The sequence below is a fragment of the Leptinotarsa decemlineata genome, unplaced genomic scaffold, assembly GCF_025532065.1.
Source record: "Leptinotarsa decemlineata unplaced genomic scaffold, Ldec_3_MD MMD2_tig00026282_RagTag_RagTag, whole genome shotgun sequence".
NCBI lineage: Eukaryota > Metazoa > Arthropoda > Insecta > Coleoptera > Chrysomelidae > Leptinotarsa > Leptinotarsa decemlineata.
The window spans coordinates 18,370,282-18,388,270 of NW_027412668.1; the positions used below are offsets into that span (position 1 = coordinate 18,370,282).

Below are 17,989 nucleotides of genomic sequence, written 5' to 3' on the forward strand. Positions count from 1 at the left end.
ACAAAAATTTTATTCTTAAACGAGTTCTACGGCCAGAAGTTTTACTTGTCACTGTACATATAAAAGTAACAATTCTAACTCGGTACTTTTCAACAAAAAAATATTGAAAATTATTATTTTTATTATTGTGTTAGAGAGATAATAGGAAGGCATACCCTTAGTCAATGGCCTTCTATGTCTCCCGGACTAACTATATTTCAGAAAAAAAAATCTATAAGCTATGCTTTTTGATGTCAATATCTCTCAACATTGAGTACCAAGAGAGTTTTGAGCTATCAATAGCACCAGATGCTGAAAAGTATTCAATCAGTTTGAAAATTAGCACTAACATATAATGATGAATGGGTTGGCGTCTTTATATATCTGCATGTTATACAGTAGATAAAAAAACATAGGTTTCCGCGTCTTTCGGGAATAGAATCTGGATTTACAAACGTTTCGTCTGCTACTTCGGCAGACATCATCAGCGTTTAGAATATCATGTGCCCCTTCAAATCACAAACGTTCTTCATCGTACTGTTCATTCGCGGAAATGGTGTTTCGGATTGGATTGTTCACTTCGTTAAGTTATGTACTTGTGAAACAAACCCATCAAGTTTTATTTGTTTAGGTACATTGAAGTTAGCATCTCTGTTCATGAAATGTATATAAAATATATATATATATATATATATATATATATATATATATATATATATATATATATATATATATGAATCTTTACTAATTTGAACTGGCAACATTTTGTAACTATCACTGTTTCCTCACGTTTTTCATCATCGCTGGGAACCCTTGATGATTATGTTTTTTTTTAAGTTCTCTTTCTAGTTAAGAGTTTTTATTTTGTTTACATTAGTTGTCTGTTACCTTGAACCAATAATTCTATCCACCAATTGGAGTCATAAACTTATTTGTTCAAACATATTTTTTTTTTTCATATTCTGTTTTGAGACATATTGGTATCCATTATGTTTTAGAATTGCAAAAATAAAAAAGTCACAGATGAACAGTTCGGATAAAGGTATTTCTGATTTTCAAGAAATTTGACGTCATAATTGATTTCGATGGCACGACGGTTTCATATAACTCTTATCAGTTATATGAAACTTTTTCTCATGACATTATATAACCAGAATTTCTGTAAATTGGAAGATACTATTTTTTTGCAGGACTGAATTATTAGTACTGATCCTAATTCAATCTCTATACTCAATGCTTACCTGGTTTGGGCTTCTTTGGTTTTGGGGGTTTCTTCTTATACTTCTTCTTCTTCTTCGTTTTGTCATTGGGATCATCCACGCTTTCTTCATTCTCCATCTCACCACCCTCCTGCATTATGAGATGTCCATGGACATCAGTATTTCCCATACCAACAGCTTCAATCATACCATCATCGGTAATAATTTCACGTTTGATGTCTGTAGTATTGAATTTCAAAAACTGTCCTAGACTCAATGGTAAAGCAGTGTTCTGCATCTTCTGGATATATTCTTGCAAGTTAGCTGTTTGCAGATATTGGGCAGGAATGGAAATGGAGGCCGCTGGCTCATCCTGATCTTTGTTGATCTCAGTTTTTATCATGGCTCCCCCAGGGTGTTCCTTGTCACTCTTTTCTGGTTCATTTTGGGTTTGGATTAGCTGGATGTCTTGTGGTTGAAGAGCTGCTACAACCGTCATACCTTCTGGTACACCATTTTGACCATCCAACTGGAATTCAAAAAAATTGATCAGTACGTGTAAATATTTGTTTCAAACTTCATTGTCACTAATGGGTGAATGTATTGGGTGGGTCATGAGCAACGAGATGTTCTTGGAAGGTAGACAAAACATTGTTAATGCCTAATTTTTCATGTCAGGAAGATGCAGCACACTTGTGACCAAGTTTCAAAATCATTTTTAAATATACAAGGTGTTCCTGAGGAATGTACCAAATTAAAATGTTTTTGAATGGTCCTTTTTCTATTCCATTTTTAATTCCAAAATAAATTCTGAGAGAACTTTCGCTGAGGTCAACTACGAGATATTATATTTTTTTGGAGAATAAATGTCTTCGAAAAAATCCCATTTCTGTAATGTGGTTCGGAAGTCTTCTCTCAAGATATTTTTCTGTTCAACTAGAATGATTTCCTTACAGAGTGATCACTATAACCGGTCAACTGCCTTTTAGACAAATAATTTTAAAATCCTTTTATGAACATTATCTGTGAAACCAATATGATTGAGTTTATGTTTCACTGAATCAATAGCTTTTCATATATCAAGAGAGTGAAGTCCACATTTCTGATTTAAAAAAGCCATACTGTTTATTTTGTAGATGCATTTTTCTGAATAATATTTTGGGACTGGTAGTGAAATATTCTACAAGTGAATAAAGTATCATGAACAAATAAAAGAGTTCAGTCGTATTTTAAAAACCCAATGGGAGTTAATAAGTAGTTGTCTATAAAACATTTTACTCACAATTTGAATTCCTTCTTGATTCGAATTATACGCCACGGTAAGTACAGTGGCTCCTTGACTGAAAGCCTGTATAGGTATCTGAGATACTTGATACTTTGGAGAGCTGGCTGGACTTGCTTGAGAAACCTGAGTTTGCTGTGGATTCACCACCTGGATTTGGACAGTTTGTTGAGGGTCTCCAGGTTTCGACCCTGGCATGGTAATAGGTAGAGTTATGATTTGTGTTCCCTGAAATTGAAACTGAAATCAAAATAGGTATTTCATTAGTTCATGTGAATATTTGGAAACATCACTTAATGTTTAGTTAAACCAGATAATAATGAAAAATATAGGGCTACGAAAAAATCATAACATTCAACATATTTCACTGAATATAGATACTAGAGGTAGATATTTTATACACATATACTAATGTTATTAATATCGTTTTCGCAACTAATGAGGGCAGTTAATAATGCTGGGTACAAAATTGTATGCCATTTTTAAAAAAATATTTTTGAATCATAAAGCTTGGGCTTCAAACATGCCACCGTGGACCAGCCTGCCCAAGCTAAGGTGTAAGGAATCGTGCCGACAGCTAAATGGCCGCAGGTTGATATGTGGTCACGAACGATCCCCTTGGATAACTGGACGAAACCTTATTGTAATCAGCCTACCTCTGGTAACGCGGGGCTCTGCCAGAGGTGACCCACTCTTCCCTTGCTACTCGTGAGAACACAAATGAATGAAACAAATACAAAAACAGAAACAACAAAAACCAATCCCGAGGCTGGACAGAAGTGCTCACCTCAATCTAAGGCGGTGGCAGGGGATGAACAGAAATGTCCACCCCAATCTACCGCTTTGAATGAGGCTGGACATAGATCACCTTGTGATGCAATACAAAGGCCAAGGTGTAAGCGCATTTGCGGCGTCGAGGCCAAAAGGAGGAAGAGAGCGAAAGAGGCAGGATTGGCAGCAACTATAAGTGCACCCTTCTCCTCCCCCACTCCACCTCCAACAGTAAGGGCACTTCCTGCGGCGGGCGCCAAGAGCTCTGCCTTGAATAAAGGCAAGAAACCGGCTGCCCCTGCAGGAAAGCTCCCTCACTTCTGTACCTCCACGGAGGGAACCCCAAGAAGGTTGAAGAAGCCGCGCAATGACAGTAATGTCGCTGCACCTGTTCGGGCAACGTATCGCGCGCTTCGCCCATTATACGGTCGCCATAATCGTTCTGCCGAGAAGACTATTCGCAATGTGGCAGATAAATTTGAGTCCACCGGTAAAGTAAACGATAGACCAACACCTTTAAGTCGACGAAACGCAATATCTGCCGAAAACATCGTCGCTGTCTGTGAGAGTGTGCAGGAGAATCCGAGGCAATCGATTTCGCGTTGCTCACAACAACTCGGCCTTTCGCAGACCACAACTTGGCGAATTTTGCGTCGTGACTTGGGCCTGCACCCGTACCAAATTCAACTGACTCATGAACTGAAGGTACACGACCATGTACAACGACGTGTGTTCGCTGAATGGGCTCTGGAGCAGTTGGCAACTGACCCTAATTTTCATCGAAAAATCATCTTCAGCGATGAGGCCCATTTTTAGATGAATGGGTATGTGAACAAACAAAATTTTCTTATTTGGGACGATACCAATCCATATGAGATCCCGAAAAAGTCACTGTTTGGTGTGGATTTTAGACTGGCGGCGTCATCGGTCCATATTTCTTTAAGCACTATAGGTCGTTGGACACCAACGACATGTGGTTTCAACAGGTCGGCGCTACGTGCCACACAGATCATGCCACATTGGATATTCTGCACGAGCGATTTAAGAGCATCGTCATCTCATGTGGAGGTGATGTGAACTGGCCACCGAAATTGTGCAATTTGACCCCGTTACTTTTTCTTGTGAGGTTTTCTTAAGTTGCAGGTGTATGCGAATAAACCACAAATCACAGCGGTCCTCAAAGCCAACATAACCATGCCACCGGTCAAATTCAGCCTGATTTATGCGCCAGAGTCATGGTAAATTGGACGTATGTCTTTCAAACGAATAAAAACTTTCGATGATACCTCACACATTTGTTTTATTCAAATTTAAAGATAGCCTAATGAAATGTTAAAAAGGACAAAAATTGTTGGTTGACAATTGTAAAACTTTGTGAACCACACTAAGAGTCAGGTCTTCACGAACAATCACATTCGTTTGCCAAACTCTGAATATTAATTAGTCTCCAGTTATCTTATGATGCACTGTTTGGAACCTTTGGTGTAGTAATGAATATTACTGAAGTTTTTTCCCAACACCAAAAATCGTTATTTTTAACACCTCGACACGTGTTTCGATCACCAAGAGATCATCTTTCTCTTTGAAGATGATTACTTGGTGATCGAAACACGTGTCGAGGTGTTAAAAATAACGGTTTGGTGTTGGGAAAAAACTTCAGTAATATTCAAGTTATCTCAATGAGGAAAAGAGAATTGAAACTTTATAAAAGTGGTAAAAAACATAGAAAGTTTTAATTCTGCGTTCTTCATTATGATCTCATGTAACGGCTACATCCATCAACTTACTCAAGTTATCTTGTTGTTACAAGGTACATGAAAGCAATTTCAAAATGAGTCAATCATCAAACGGAAAATTGAGAAACAAATTAGAAAAAGTCCAGCCCAATTTACAATTGGGCTGGGTTCAATTTAAATTGAAGAAAAAAATGCCATTGCCCTATTTTTTTCATATTGTCTGCAATAACGCTTTACTCATTGTTTTACCTGATTCTGTTGCGTGAAGGCGTTGGGATCCAATGGACGAATAAAGTGGACGCCATTCTCACCGCCCTGTAGAAGACCAACAACTTGACCATTCGGTGTAGTGACACTTTGGGTAATTTTACCCCCAGAAAATTGGGTGGCTACTGGTAATGCTGCAGATAAAGGAACGCCAAACGGGCTGAAGTTCATCTCGCTTATCTGAAACAAAATACAAAAACAAATTAAATAATTTTTCATTCCTCTGGAGTCACATGGACAATTTCGTGTACAACGAAATGTTGCTAGCGCATGATATGATTTGATCAACAATCTGAAACCATTTTTGATATATTTTTATAATAATAATATGAAATGACATCTCACATGAAGTGGAATTTGTATTCCACCTTATTACATTGTTATTTCGTATTAAAAATTCGGCATATATGCAAATATCGCTCTGTACATCAACGGAAGGTTCTCTTGTTCACTCGTCGTGTTTCAAGAATTTACTGGAAACAATGTTTCGTCGTGTTTCTTTATTCGCCAGTTGAATTTCATCAATTAAACGTAACAGCTGTCAAATAATGGCTTAGATTATTTTATGATTGAATCGATGAACTTGTTGTAAATAAAAAAGTAATGAAATCCGGTGACCCGGTGATGACAAATGACACAATGTTACCATTTCCGAACAAAAAAAAATTTGACTAATTAATAAGAACCTTATAAAAATATTATGCAAAACCATAGATATCCAAAAGATATACTTAGCTGTCTTAAAAAGAATGACAAGGAAAAGAGTCGGTGAGAAATAAAAGTTAAAATTGATGGCTTTGAAATAGTTACGTTTCCAAATGAGAACGTCCACCGATAAAAATCAACCTGTATAACAAACTTACTTCAGGAAGGACCCAACATTAGAATTTGATTAGTAAAAGTATCACTGTTGTTTTTATTTGGAAAAGTCTTCCAGACATATTCTAACAGCAAAGGAACCTCCAGAGTCAATAAATAAACTAAAAATAAAAACCTTGGACTACACAAAAACAGAAGAGTCTGTAAGAGAGTTTCACCAGTTGTATTTCTTCGGGTCAAAATTACAAAAACAATGGTAGATGTGTATAATAATCAAATGAACCATAAATTCATTCCAACCCAATCAGTCATCGGTACTAGATTGCATTTACTCAGTAATGTTGCAAACAGGACCAGAACTTCTGCTTTAAACATTGTGCGGAATCCGCAGGGCAAGTTTGCCTCTGGAATACATACCAAAAGCATGGCGACCGGTTGGGGCCACCCAACCTGGGAACCTGGGAAAATCGGTAGAGGCCGTAAGACTACTACATCGAGACCAATAAATTTGTCTACAGATCAGTAACGACTTTATGTGGGTTAAGAAAATATGCTTACTAGAACAAGGAAGTGTCTTAGCTAATTTCCTTGTTATTGAGGGGGCATTCGTTAATACGTCCCTAGAATGAATCATCCTGGCGTCGAGAAAAGGGATTCAACGACACAAGCTGCATGTGAAAAGACTGCTTAGAGGAAGATTGTCACGCCCATGATGGGCGTGACAGTAGTGTGCCAGATACAGATCATCAACTCCACATATAGGCCCTGAATCTACTATGGAGGTATCAAAATCTTTGGAACTGGAATAACATATCCTGGAACACACGCAGAAAAACTTTTGAAAAGGTACTGCCTAGGAAAATAATTGAACTGCTTCAAGAAATAAGTAGACTTGGTTGTGAAAAAAGGAGACGCAACTTCATATTCTTAGTAACTATAACCTATCCAGAAGCTTCTGAAAAATGTATCAGTGACAATTGCAACCTTCAATTTGTTCAATTCATTTTTTATTGTCAATGCAAGATTGTTGACAGTTGATTTCTTTCTCAACAAATTCATGACTCAGATGTATTTTTGATCCAGTTTGAAATCAATCCATACAGATTAATTAACATTTTGCTGAAGATATAAGAATTATGACAAGATCTACATCTTTCCATTACAATTGGGGATTACTCGTGCACATTTTTAAATATAGGTATGCTGAAGATATGAATATATCTTTAGAAACAGTGTGTTTGAACTGGTGCGATGATTAGTTTGTTTCAATCGACTATAACACTTTTACGTGGAATTCGTTTTAATGTTGGATTCAAACGTGCAGCTGCCCCTCCCTCAATATAATAAGTATGTATGTACGATGTCTCCCACCGGCCATGACTCAGTCCGGTAACTGTATATCAAATAATCCAGAGCTAAACAAATTTTTATGGAAATTTCAATTTTCTATTCAGCAATACCTCAAAATTTTCGCTATTACTTCTGGTGGACCTATATACACACATCGGAAAAGTCTAGGGATATTTTTATAACATACTAAATATCATAAAAATAAATGCATGATGTCGTTTAATTTCGATTAAATTGGTACATTCGACTACCCTGTAGATTTCTATGGGTTGAACAAAGCCTGCAAAAACGGTAACTAATCTTTTATCAAGTTTTTTACAAACTGTAGGTTTTTGGCTAAAATGAACAATCTGAAAGTGTCGAGTTTGTACATTCTATGCAGTTCTTGCTCAGCAATTAAACTGGAAATATTGTGCTTTAACATGGAACTCCATCACTTACCATTGGCTGAGATGAATAGAGCTGTAGGGCTTCTTCAAGGTGGCATGCGACAAAATGATGTAGCTCTTCGTTTGGAGGTCTCCCAAAGTGTTATCAGTCGATTGTGGCGGCGTTTCCGTGAAACTGGCAGTCCAGCCTAACAACATCCAGGGCGAGGACGCGCTACAACTGCAGTTCAAGACCGATTTTTGGTCTTAACCGCAAGAAGACAACCGACAATCACAGCACCTGAGTTGGTTAACGTGTTGCAGCAGACGCACCAGGTAACCATTGGTCGTGATACTGTCAGAAATCGACTGCATGAGCAGATCTCCACAACAGAAGGCCACTTAGATGTCCACCTTTGTCGAGAGGCAATCGCGGTGGAAGATTAGAGTGGTGTCAAGAACATCAAAACTGGGATGCAAATGATTGGGCCACAGTTTTGTTTACAAACGAATCCAGATTTGGATTTTATCCAGATTCTCGTCGAGTAAGACTGTGGAGACGACCTGCAAATAATGAACGTTTGAGACACATCCAGGAAGTCCAAACATACAGAGGTGGTACAGTAATGCTATGGGGCGGAATCATGATCGGCGGCAGAACCGATCTCGTTTTTCCAAATCGTTCCCTCACAGCTCGACAGTACCTCGACACCATTCTTCTACCTATCGTCCATCCGTTTGCTGGTGCTGTTGGTGAAAACTTCCACCTAATGCACGATAATGCTCGTCCACGTGTCGCGCGTCTAGTGACTGACTGGCTCACCAACGAAGGAGTTGATGTATTGCCATGGCCAGCACAATCACCGGACCTGAATCCCATCGAGCATGTGTGGGACATGCTTCAACGAAGAATTACTCCGCATATGGAGAACATTCACACAACGTTTCAATTGAGAGAGCTTTTAATCGCTGAATGGGCAAATGTACCTCAACAATACATTGACAATCTCATTTTGTCAATGCACGATAGATGTAGGGCCGTAATAAACCAGCGTGGAGGCCATACTTTGTACTGATTCCAATTTTTTTTGTATTATGATTTTTTTCGGGGTGCCAAAGAAGAGCCATATTTTTTTTTAGTTTTGCTTATATGCGCACTCAGTATTTTTGACCATTTAATAAATTTTGTTGTAAGTTACATTCGTTTAATAATCACCCGTCAACTTTTTTTCCCTAAAGCGATTTAAAAAAAATTATTGCCATTTTTAAAAATATCCCTAGACTTTTCCGATGTGTGTATATATATATATATATATATATATATATATATATATATATATATATATATCCTGTTTTTACACTTTCAAGTTTCATCTTACTGACTTGTTCGATCAATACTTATTAATACCCTGGATTTTTTGCAATATTATCCATAGCAGGATATTATCTGATATAGTGTAAACACTCTTGACATAGTTCGTGAATCAATCAATAATTTCTCTCGGGTTCCAGTAGGTATAACTGTCATTTTTAATTAATTTGAGGATTCGTCTTGAATATATTTCATTTAGAAAGATATATTTTTAAATTATTCATATTAAACGTATACTTTTTGAAATCCTTCAGTTCGCTCCTCGCTCCTATTTGATAGTTCGTACTGGAACCTCCGGCGTAAAATGAATCTATTGAAAACACTTTCCCAACACCAGAACAAAAATTACGGTCTCTCTACTCTCTACTAGTATTACCCAACTACACCGGTTAGTATTACCAAACTACTTCCTGTTATTGATCCTACCTGTTTTCAATACCTCTAATCTGTTATGTATTTTCTTTTTGTTAGTTATTATCTCTAATATTTACCCTCTTTTTATTTAGAATTCTTATGTATAAGTCCAAACAGAGGGCTGTCCGGAATAGGACCTTTGTCGCTATTCATAGAACTCATTCCGCAACTTTCGATTTCCAAACTTTCGAAGGCATCCAGAAACCTATTGTCATGTACCGGTCTCAACAATTTTAAACATTTCTTACTTATTCTATGGTCGTTCTCTATGACATGTTGAGCGACACTAGATTTCTCCGGTCTATGAAAACGAACATTCAAAACATGTTCCTTGTAGCGAGCTAATATAGCCCGTTTGGTTTGACCAACACATTTCTTATCACAATCCTCGCAGGTTATTTCTTAAATCTCAGACTTTTTCCAACGTTTTGTCTTTCGGACTGCCCAACACTTGTTGAAGTGTACGTGCAGTTTTCAAAGACACTCTTATATTCAATTTTTTTAATGTTAGAACCAACCCCTTGGTGTATTAGGGTTCATATGAAAGCACTGTGAATTTTGAATCTTCCTCTTTCTCTCATACCCTTCTTAAGGGAAATGTGAGCAGTCTGTGGACAAGAAATTGTAGTTTCGCCATTTTTTGTTTTGAGCAATGATGGGAGCTGTCAGTCAGGGATACTTACCTGAAAGTGCTCATATTCTTTTTATATACATCAATCTCTAGACCCTTATCGACATTTTAATAACTAGTACCTACATCCATGAATGGTAGTTCGTTATTTTCAATTTCATACGTGAATTTTATAATTGCTAATCTTGCAAAATACAAAATCATCTACCTTACTTCTATTCGTATCAAATATGGCAAATACATCACCCACGTATCGGATCCAGGTTCGTGGAAAGTAATCCAATTCTTCCTTTGCTTCCATTTCAAATCTGCTCATGAACAGATTAGCAATGAAAGGAGACAACGGGTTTCCCACTGCCGTACCCTTCGAAGATGAATCACTTGGTGATCGAAACACGTGTCGAGGTGTTGAAATCAAGAGGTAGATCAAACTTCCTCTACTTCAAAGATGATCACTTGTTGATTGAAGCACGTGTCGAGGTGTTAAAATGACGCTTTGGTGTTGGGAAGAAACTTCAGTAATATTCAACTTCATTATTGTTCACAACTCCAGAAATAAAAAAATCTGTTTTTCCGTTAATCAGCTGTCACCCCCATACGAACGACACCTCTCAGAAGTTGAGAAACTTGTGCGAGCTAAGGACTAACGAGGTCTTACCTTTTAACGTGTTATTCCTAACACTGTTGCAGAATCATCCCAGCTTCAACCAGGTAAATTCTCTCGAGAAAAATATCTGGACGAGGCGAGAATCGAACCCACGGCCTTCCGATCGTAAGTCGGGCGCACTACCACCGCGGCCAATTCCACAACTAATTACCAATTACCACGGATAATGTATTATCTCCAATTGAAAAGTAATTGACATATTCCACATCGACATTTTCATTCCGTAATGAATAAACGAATAAATCTTCTGGAATATTTATAATGTGAATGATTTGTTAGTGATAATAATAAAATCAGCAAAGTCGGGAAAAACACTGCCTTCTAAAAAAATGTGCAATTACAGCAAGAATCGTGAGCCATTATTAGATTTACATTTACAATTAGTTTTATTTTTGAGTTTGAATATGAATTAGACGTTCGTAAATATTGTGATTCTTATAAAGGAAAGAGTTGTTTAGCTGATACGCAACGCAAACAATGAACACTGGTATAAATTAGAAATCTGCAAATTACACTAATATCTTCAAATTTCATGAGTTTCACTTCCTATTGAAGGGGACAAAATATGCAAATTACAAAAAGGAGACTTTTCTAAGCAGGCATATTAAATTTGAATTGAATTCAATATAATGAGTTATTTGTCTTTGTACTGATTTTATGACAATCAAAACTGGCTGTGCAAAAAATATATCTGTTGACAGTGTCTATGATAAAGTCAAAATGTATACGAAAACTGTGCAGTGAAGGTATAGAAAAGAAGGGATGAAGTAATAAAAGTAAAAGTTCGGGAATCCATTCAATAAAATTACCTTTTACCAGTTTTTGTATACCAATTTTTAATAATTTATATTGACACAGCGTAATAAAATTTTGGGATGTTACTTCTTCAACTTACGTACTTTCCCTGTATCTCAATTTTACGAGAGAAATTGTGATAAACAACGTTGTGTAAAATCAAATCTCCACAATTTTGGTCCTTTTCAATTTTTTCGTAGGACCGATATTTTTTTATTTATAGTCAAGAAAAAGAGGATGAAAAAACATATGATTGTATTATCACGTTTATTTTCAATTTCACGAGAAAAAATTGTGATGAACGAAGTTGTATAAAATCAAATTTCCTACAATTTTGACCCTTATCAATTCTTTCGTAGGATGGTTATTTTTCGATTCATAGGTACCCGAGAAAAGGAAGGGGTAAAAATCTCATCATTGTATTATCACGAAAACCACTCAGAATACGTCACCCCCGAACTACCTGAACTTCCGGATGTACTGCTTTAAAAAAGAAATTATCTTCTGGTTGCTTTGCCATAAATGTCATATGTAGTGAACTCGGATTTTCAGCAGCAGTAAATGCATACTTATTGAGGGTCATCTCCGGTATGGAATTCCTTTCTGGGGCTTTGGCAGCCAGATTTTGATGCAGAGTATATTCGTTATCCAGAAAAGAGCTTTGAGAATAATATTCAAATTGAAGATGCGTGACTTGTGTAGACCACATTTCTGCAGAAATAAATTATTAACAATATTTGAAATATTCATTTTAGAGACTGTCTGCTTACTTCACAAACATGAAGAAAAGTTTGAAAGCCATATAGAAAGGTCTACGCATAGCGATAAAAAACTTGCTCTTCCACTGCCCACATTATCTTTGACCAGGCAGTCTCAAATCTATAGGAGTAGACAAACATATTACATCAATTAATGAACTTAAAAAATTTAGAAAATCAGTGTTGAACCTTCTTTTGGGAAAGTGGTTCTACAGTTTGGAAGAGTATTTTGCATACAAATTCTAGTCTTTCGGTATACCACGATGTATACTACGATTTATATCTAGTAATTTTAAAATTGTATTGTTCCATTGATAATATATTCGTACATTTCTTCTTACCTTTGATATTTTTTATTGTTTTTTTTTTGTTATTTTTATTCTTCATTGTATTTTTGTGAATACTATATAGTCTTTAAAAAAATAACATTGTATATATTTTTAACATTTAATGTATTTATAAAAGTGACACCTTTTGTGGACAAATTGTATTACATTTTAGACAATAAAAATCTATTTATCTATCTATATATTCGTCGACGACGGATATACGTTCCAAAGTTCCAAACAGACATAATTGAAATTTCAAATAACTTTTAGAAATGCACTAGAAAAAAAAATGAAAGTTATTTTATCAATTTTAAAAGTTATACTGTCCGAGAAACGGATTATTTACACCCCTTTTTCCTTTACCGTAAGCGTGCGTCTCAAAAATAAGAACCTTTAAAAACATCGGCATCATAATTGTATCAAATTACATTCTCGACACATCAAATTTTCAAAGACAATTAACAATAAAACAAACAAAAAAAATAGTAATACGAAAACATCGATAATAATCGCGATATTAAAATATCTAGGTTCACCCCCACATCTTCTCAGGTATAAATAAAAAAATAAGGATCCTACGAAAAAATTGATACCGATCAAAATTGTAGAAAATTTAGTTTAATATATTTTTTATGCTACCTTTTTTCGTGTGAAAATTAGAAACGAGTTATTCAATAAACGAAAAGCAACCCCTAAATTCAAGATGGCGGATGACACAACAAGTCTGGTACCCCAGGAACTTAAATTAAGATTGTTAGTGACTCCCCAGAGAAAGAAAATTGACAGTAAAAATGTGTGTGTTGTCAAATCCTAATTCTACTGGTAGAATCACAAGTATAATGCTAAAAGAACACTGGATTAAAGCCACGAGACCATACAAAAACTTAAGATGCTCCAGGTTGCCCCCTCTACCAAACTCCCACGCAAATACCCCAAAGAATAGTTCAACCCCCGCATCAACCGACCAAGAGTGGGGCTCTACTCCCCCTCTGATAATTCCGATATATAAGAAGCAGTTATTTATCTAAACATGCATTATCTTACAATACTTCTGATATATTGCTTAGAAACACTTACTTTGAATTACACACTACATACACTGCTAGGAAATGAATTCTCAACACAAGTACTCACTTGGCAGAAGAAATTGAACCTGTTTTCAAAATTTATATTATTTCCTATTCGAATAAAATTAAATGGTTATCGCATTTGTACTGTACACTACACAGGTCACTATCTGCTACTTTTGGATGATTTGTCAATTTGCAAAGTACCTCTTCTCAAATTTATCTACCTGTGTTCACAGAAATGTTCCGAAAAGGTTCAGTGTCCAATATTTCATGAATAAGCAAAGTATGTCCCAATTACGAACAATTCTTTTTTCTTTCTATGATTTAAATAGTCAATTTATGGATATAACTAGTTTCATCGACAACTAATAATGAAAAATAACGATTAAGAATGTCGATGTAAATATTAATGTTACTTTGTATATTTACTGACGTTTGTTCGTATATATTCTTTGTTGTTCATTTCTCGAGCTATTTGCGGAACGATTCTTATTGACACAGCTTTTTGTCTATTTCATCTCACAAATTCATATCTTCAATCTGTGAAACATTCAGAGAAAAGTTGAAGAAATAATAGCTCAAATGGTCAATTTCTATAAATACAATTTTTTGAAAAATTATATTTATGTCAGATGTTAGGTTGGCTATACTGCGTTATTCGTGTACGGAAATTTTGACATGACTCATGGCTAATTTTTTCTGAATAAAGTTGTATCATAATAAGTGTGCATCCAGAGCATGTGAATTAGAAAAAAATTATGACAACTGTCAAACATTTATATAAATAAAAAGGGACAGATTTTTTATTACAAGTTAGAACTTCATATGGAACAAAAAAGTAGCGTAGATACACACAGCTCTAGCACAGTCGAGTGGAATAAATTTATTCTACTGGAAATTTAGAGTCAAAATACTACTTAACAAGGAAGGAGTAAGCAGCGTACTGGAAGTTATTGAGGAAGCGTACCGACCTATTGAATACATTAATGATCCTTAAACTCTAATGACTCATGATGAAATCGCTAGAAATACACTTTCTAGTGATTTCATAATGAGGGAAACCCCGTTTTCCTAACTCTTCGTGATAAAAAAGCTCCTCAAATTTAAATTTCATAGTGGGAGTGGAAACTCTGCTTAGAGAACTGAACTCTCTTAATTCTAAATTGGATGATAATGATAGAACATGATTTCATTTATCAACTATTCCAGACAAGAACGATGTGGTGACAACAGTACTAGAAACAATATCTACTGGAATCACATTCGAATACGTAAAAGGTCGCCTTCTGAATGTAGAAATCAAATTTAATGGTGTAAATAGACAAAATAAACAATCAAGTGACTGCTCGTTCAGTGCATACAATCAGAGGTATGTACACAGAGATTCCAAAGGATGTTTTGATTGCGGAGCATTAGACCATATCAAAAGAGATTGCCCCAAAAATAAATCAAGGTCAGTCGACTAGCGAACGTAATGGAAATCACAAAAGAAGAGGCGATTACAGAGACAGACGTGGTTATCGAGGAAAAACAGACTACAACGAGAGAGGGTAGGTACATTTGATGAAGCAGAACCAGATACAGCTCTACTTCATCAACTGTACCTCAACCTACCTTCAATTCATTATAGACAGTGGTGTAACAGAATTCAGTAACAGAAACAGTCAGCCATCTGATGACAAATATCGAGGAGCTCGAGCAAGAATTAGTTATAAAAATTGCGAATTGGCATAAATTCATAGCAGGAAGAAAAGGGAAGTTTACTTTATTAGTTGGCAATTCTAAAGAATCCCTAATAACATTCCATGCACTCATAGTTTGAAAATCAACACACAACCACTTATCGGCGAAGAGAATGAACATTAAGGAAATGCAGATATTTTCAAAAAAGGATAAGCTTACAACCGAAAAATCCTTTCAAATGAAATGCAATCAAGAGGAAACTTATATATTGCTAAATTTGACGTAAAAATAGATAAATGCAATTCAGCAGATTGTGAAAGGCCAAACTGTATTCAAGATACATTTTATTGAGAGATTTGCACTAAACAGTTTTACAAAAACGCAACACGTGTTTCGCTAGACATTAGCTTCTTCAGGCGTGTCTTTACGTAAATGTAATATGGCAAGTCAAGAAAACCTTTGGCACTTGCCCACTTGAATAAGGAAAGTTTGAAAAGAATAAAACTCATATATAGTGACAAAGTTTGCAGTTCTTGCAGACAAAGAAAGCCAACACTGGCGACCTTCATAGTCTGGAACATTTGATTCCTCCAAGAGCAGTACATATCAGCAATACGCGACAGACTGTGGCTGATCATTGTTTTGAGGTTCAACTCAGTACACCTTGAACTTCAGTGTTTAAGAACTCTTTCATTTGGAGTTCTGCGTTTATGTGGAACAAACTTCCTGAGAACGATTTTTCAGATGAATTTAATCTCCAGCGATTCAAATCCAACGTGAATCGCTACTTTCGCACAGGCACCGCTCTTAAAGCGTCTTTATGATTTTCTTGTAGTGTCTCGTCCTTAAAAAACAGTGATCTTGGTGGTCCAATTAAAACCCCCAACTGATGTGTACCTTGTGAAAACGAAAGACCAGACAAAAGGAAATCTCATGAACTATATTCGACAATAAGAGACAACGGGAAATAAATGTTGCAAAATCAGAACAGATTGTGGTGGCTAATTTAGTTGTTTCATTAAAAATTTCTGTAGACATATAGGAATCCAACATTTCACTCTTTCATTTACAACGTGGAGTTGTCTTGGATACACAAACTATCAGTCTCCGGTGACAAGTTAAATACTGGAGCTGAAGAAGTCAGAATGGTAGAATATAGTGCAATTCTAATTGCACAAGATGTACCTTTAGACGAAACCGACTCTATATATAACCCCAAGCAAGAAGCAAATGGTAACAAATATAGAAAGATATTTGGAAAACGATGTAGAAACAAGTAATACAGAAGAACATACCGAATAAGTTGAAAGAGAAGAGTTATCAAAAAATGATGCATACAAGGACCAGAGAAGTAAACCCCTCTGTATCCGGTTCAATGATTGCGAGCATTATTCAGCATATCTTCCTGTTATTGCTCTAAATTCATTGGTGAAGGAAATCACTCATTCATTTCTAACATTTCCCTCGTTTTTGAAAACTTCGATTGTAATCCCTCTTTACAAAGGTGGTGATCAAGAGAATCCTTCTAACTACCGCCCAATTTCTCTCATTCCGTCGTTAGCAAACATTATTGAAAAACTGGTAAAACACGTTTAACCAAACATTTGAACTTCGGTAATATATTAAGTTCCAAAAAATTGGATTTCAGTCAAACAAAAATACTCATGATGCCATTTTTATATGAAGTGAATAGTAGCATTAATAGACAGGAGATCACAGTAGCAGTCTTTTGCGATTTCTCCAAAACATTTGACTGTGTTAATCACGAGATTATGCTCAGAAAACTTTATCTCTATGGTATTGAGGGTATTACTCATAAATGGTTTGCATCTTATCTATCGGGTAGAAGTCAAAGGATTATATATACAACAGTATCTGATGTCTCTGACATATCTAACGGAGTACCACAAGGCTCAGTACTCGGATCTACTCTATTCCTACTCTATGTCAACGACTTGACTACCATCGATATAGTGGGTAAATTTACTTTATTTGCCGACGACACTACAATATTATGTCACAAAACCAACACTGTTGATCTATATAATGCCATCTGCTCTGGTATTTCCAAACTCTCAGATTGGTGTAATTAGCTTTCAATGTCTCAAAAACCAAAGTTTTATCCTTTAATTGCATTCTTGATAATATTTCTCTAGCTTCGAATTCGAATGTGATTGAGAACACGTCATGCAACAAATTTCTTGGGTTATTAATCGATAATAAGTTGAAGTGTGAGGACCACGTACTATCACTTAACAAAAAACTTTCATCTGGATGTTATGCTGTGAAAATAACTACTAACGAACTAGGACTAACTGCAGCTATTATTCGTTAGTAGAATCACATCTAAGATATGGGATCCCTTTCTGAGGGGTAAGTAATCAAACTCGACTCGAGTCGATTTTTATTCTGCAGAAAAGGTCATTAAGATTTCTCTGTAGAGCTAGGTGGCGAGATTCTTGTAGGCCTTTGTTTGACGCAAACAACATTTTATCACCG

General features: G+C 35.9%; 1 protein-coding gene across 4 annotated transcripts in view; it reads right to left on the reverse strand.

Moving 5' to 3' along the window:
* Positions 1 to 17,989, reverse strand: part of LOC111505089 (uncharacterized) — a 312,186-nt gene that overhangs the window by 8,994 nt on the left and 285,203 nt on the right. For 2 of the 4 annotated variants that reach the window (XR_012466748.1, XM_074179952.1), the window contains exons 2-4: positions 5,217 to 5,414; positions 2,461 to 2,700; positions 1,221 to 1,707 (exon numbers count right to left, since the gene is read on the reverse strand). Coding sequence is in view for 3 of the 4 variants with exons in the window: in XM_074179952.1 (XP_074036053.1) it covers positions 1,221 to 1,707; positions 2,461 to 2,700; positions 5,217 to 5,405 (916 nt within the window). In the remaining variant the exon portion in view is untranslated. The remainder of the gene's footprint in view (positions 1 to 1,220; positions 1,708 to 2,460; positions 2,701 to 5,216; positions 5,415 to 17,989) is intronic. The other 2 variants (XM_074179953.1, XM_074179954.1) reach the window with 2 other exon arrangements.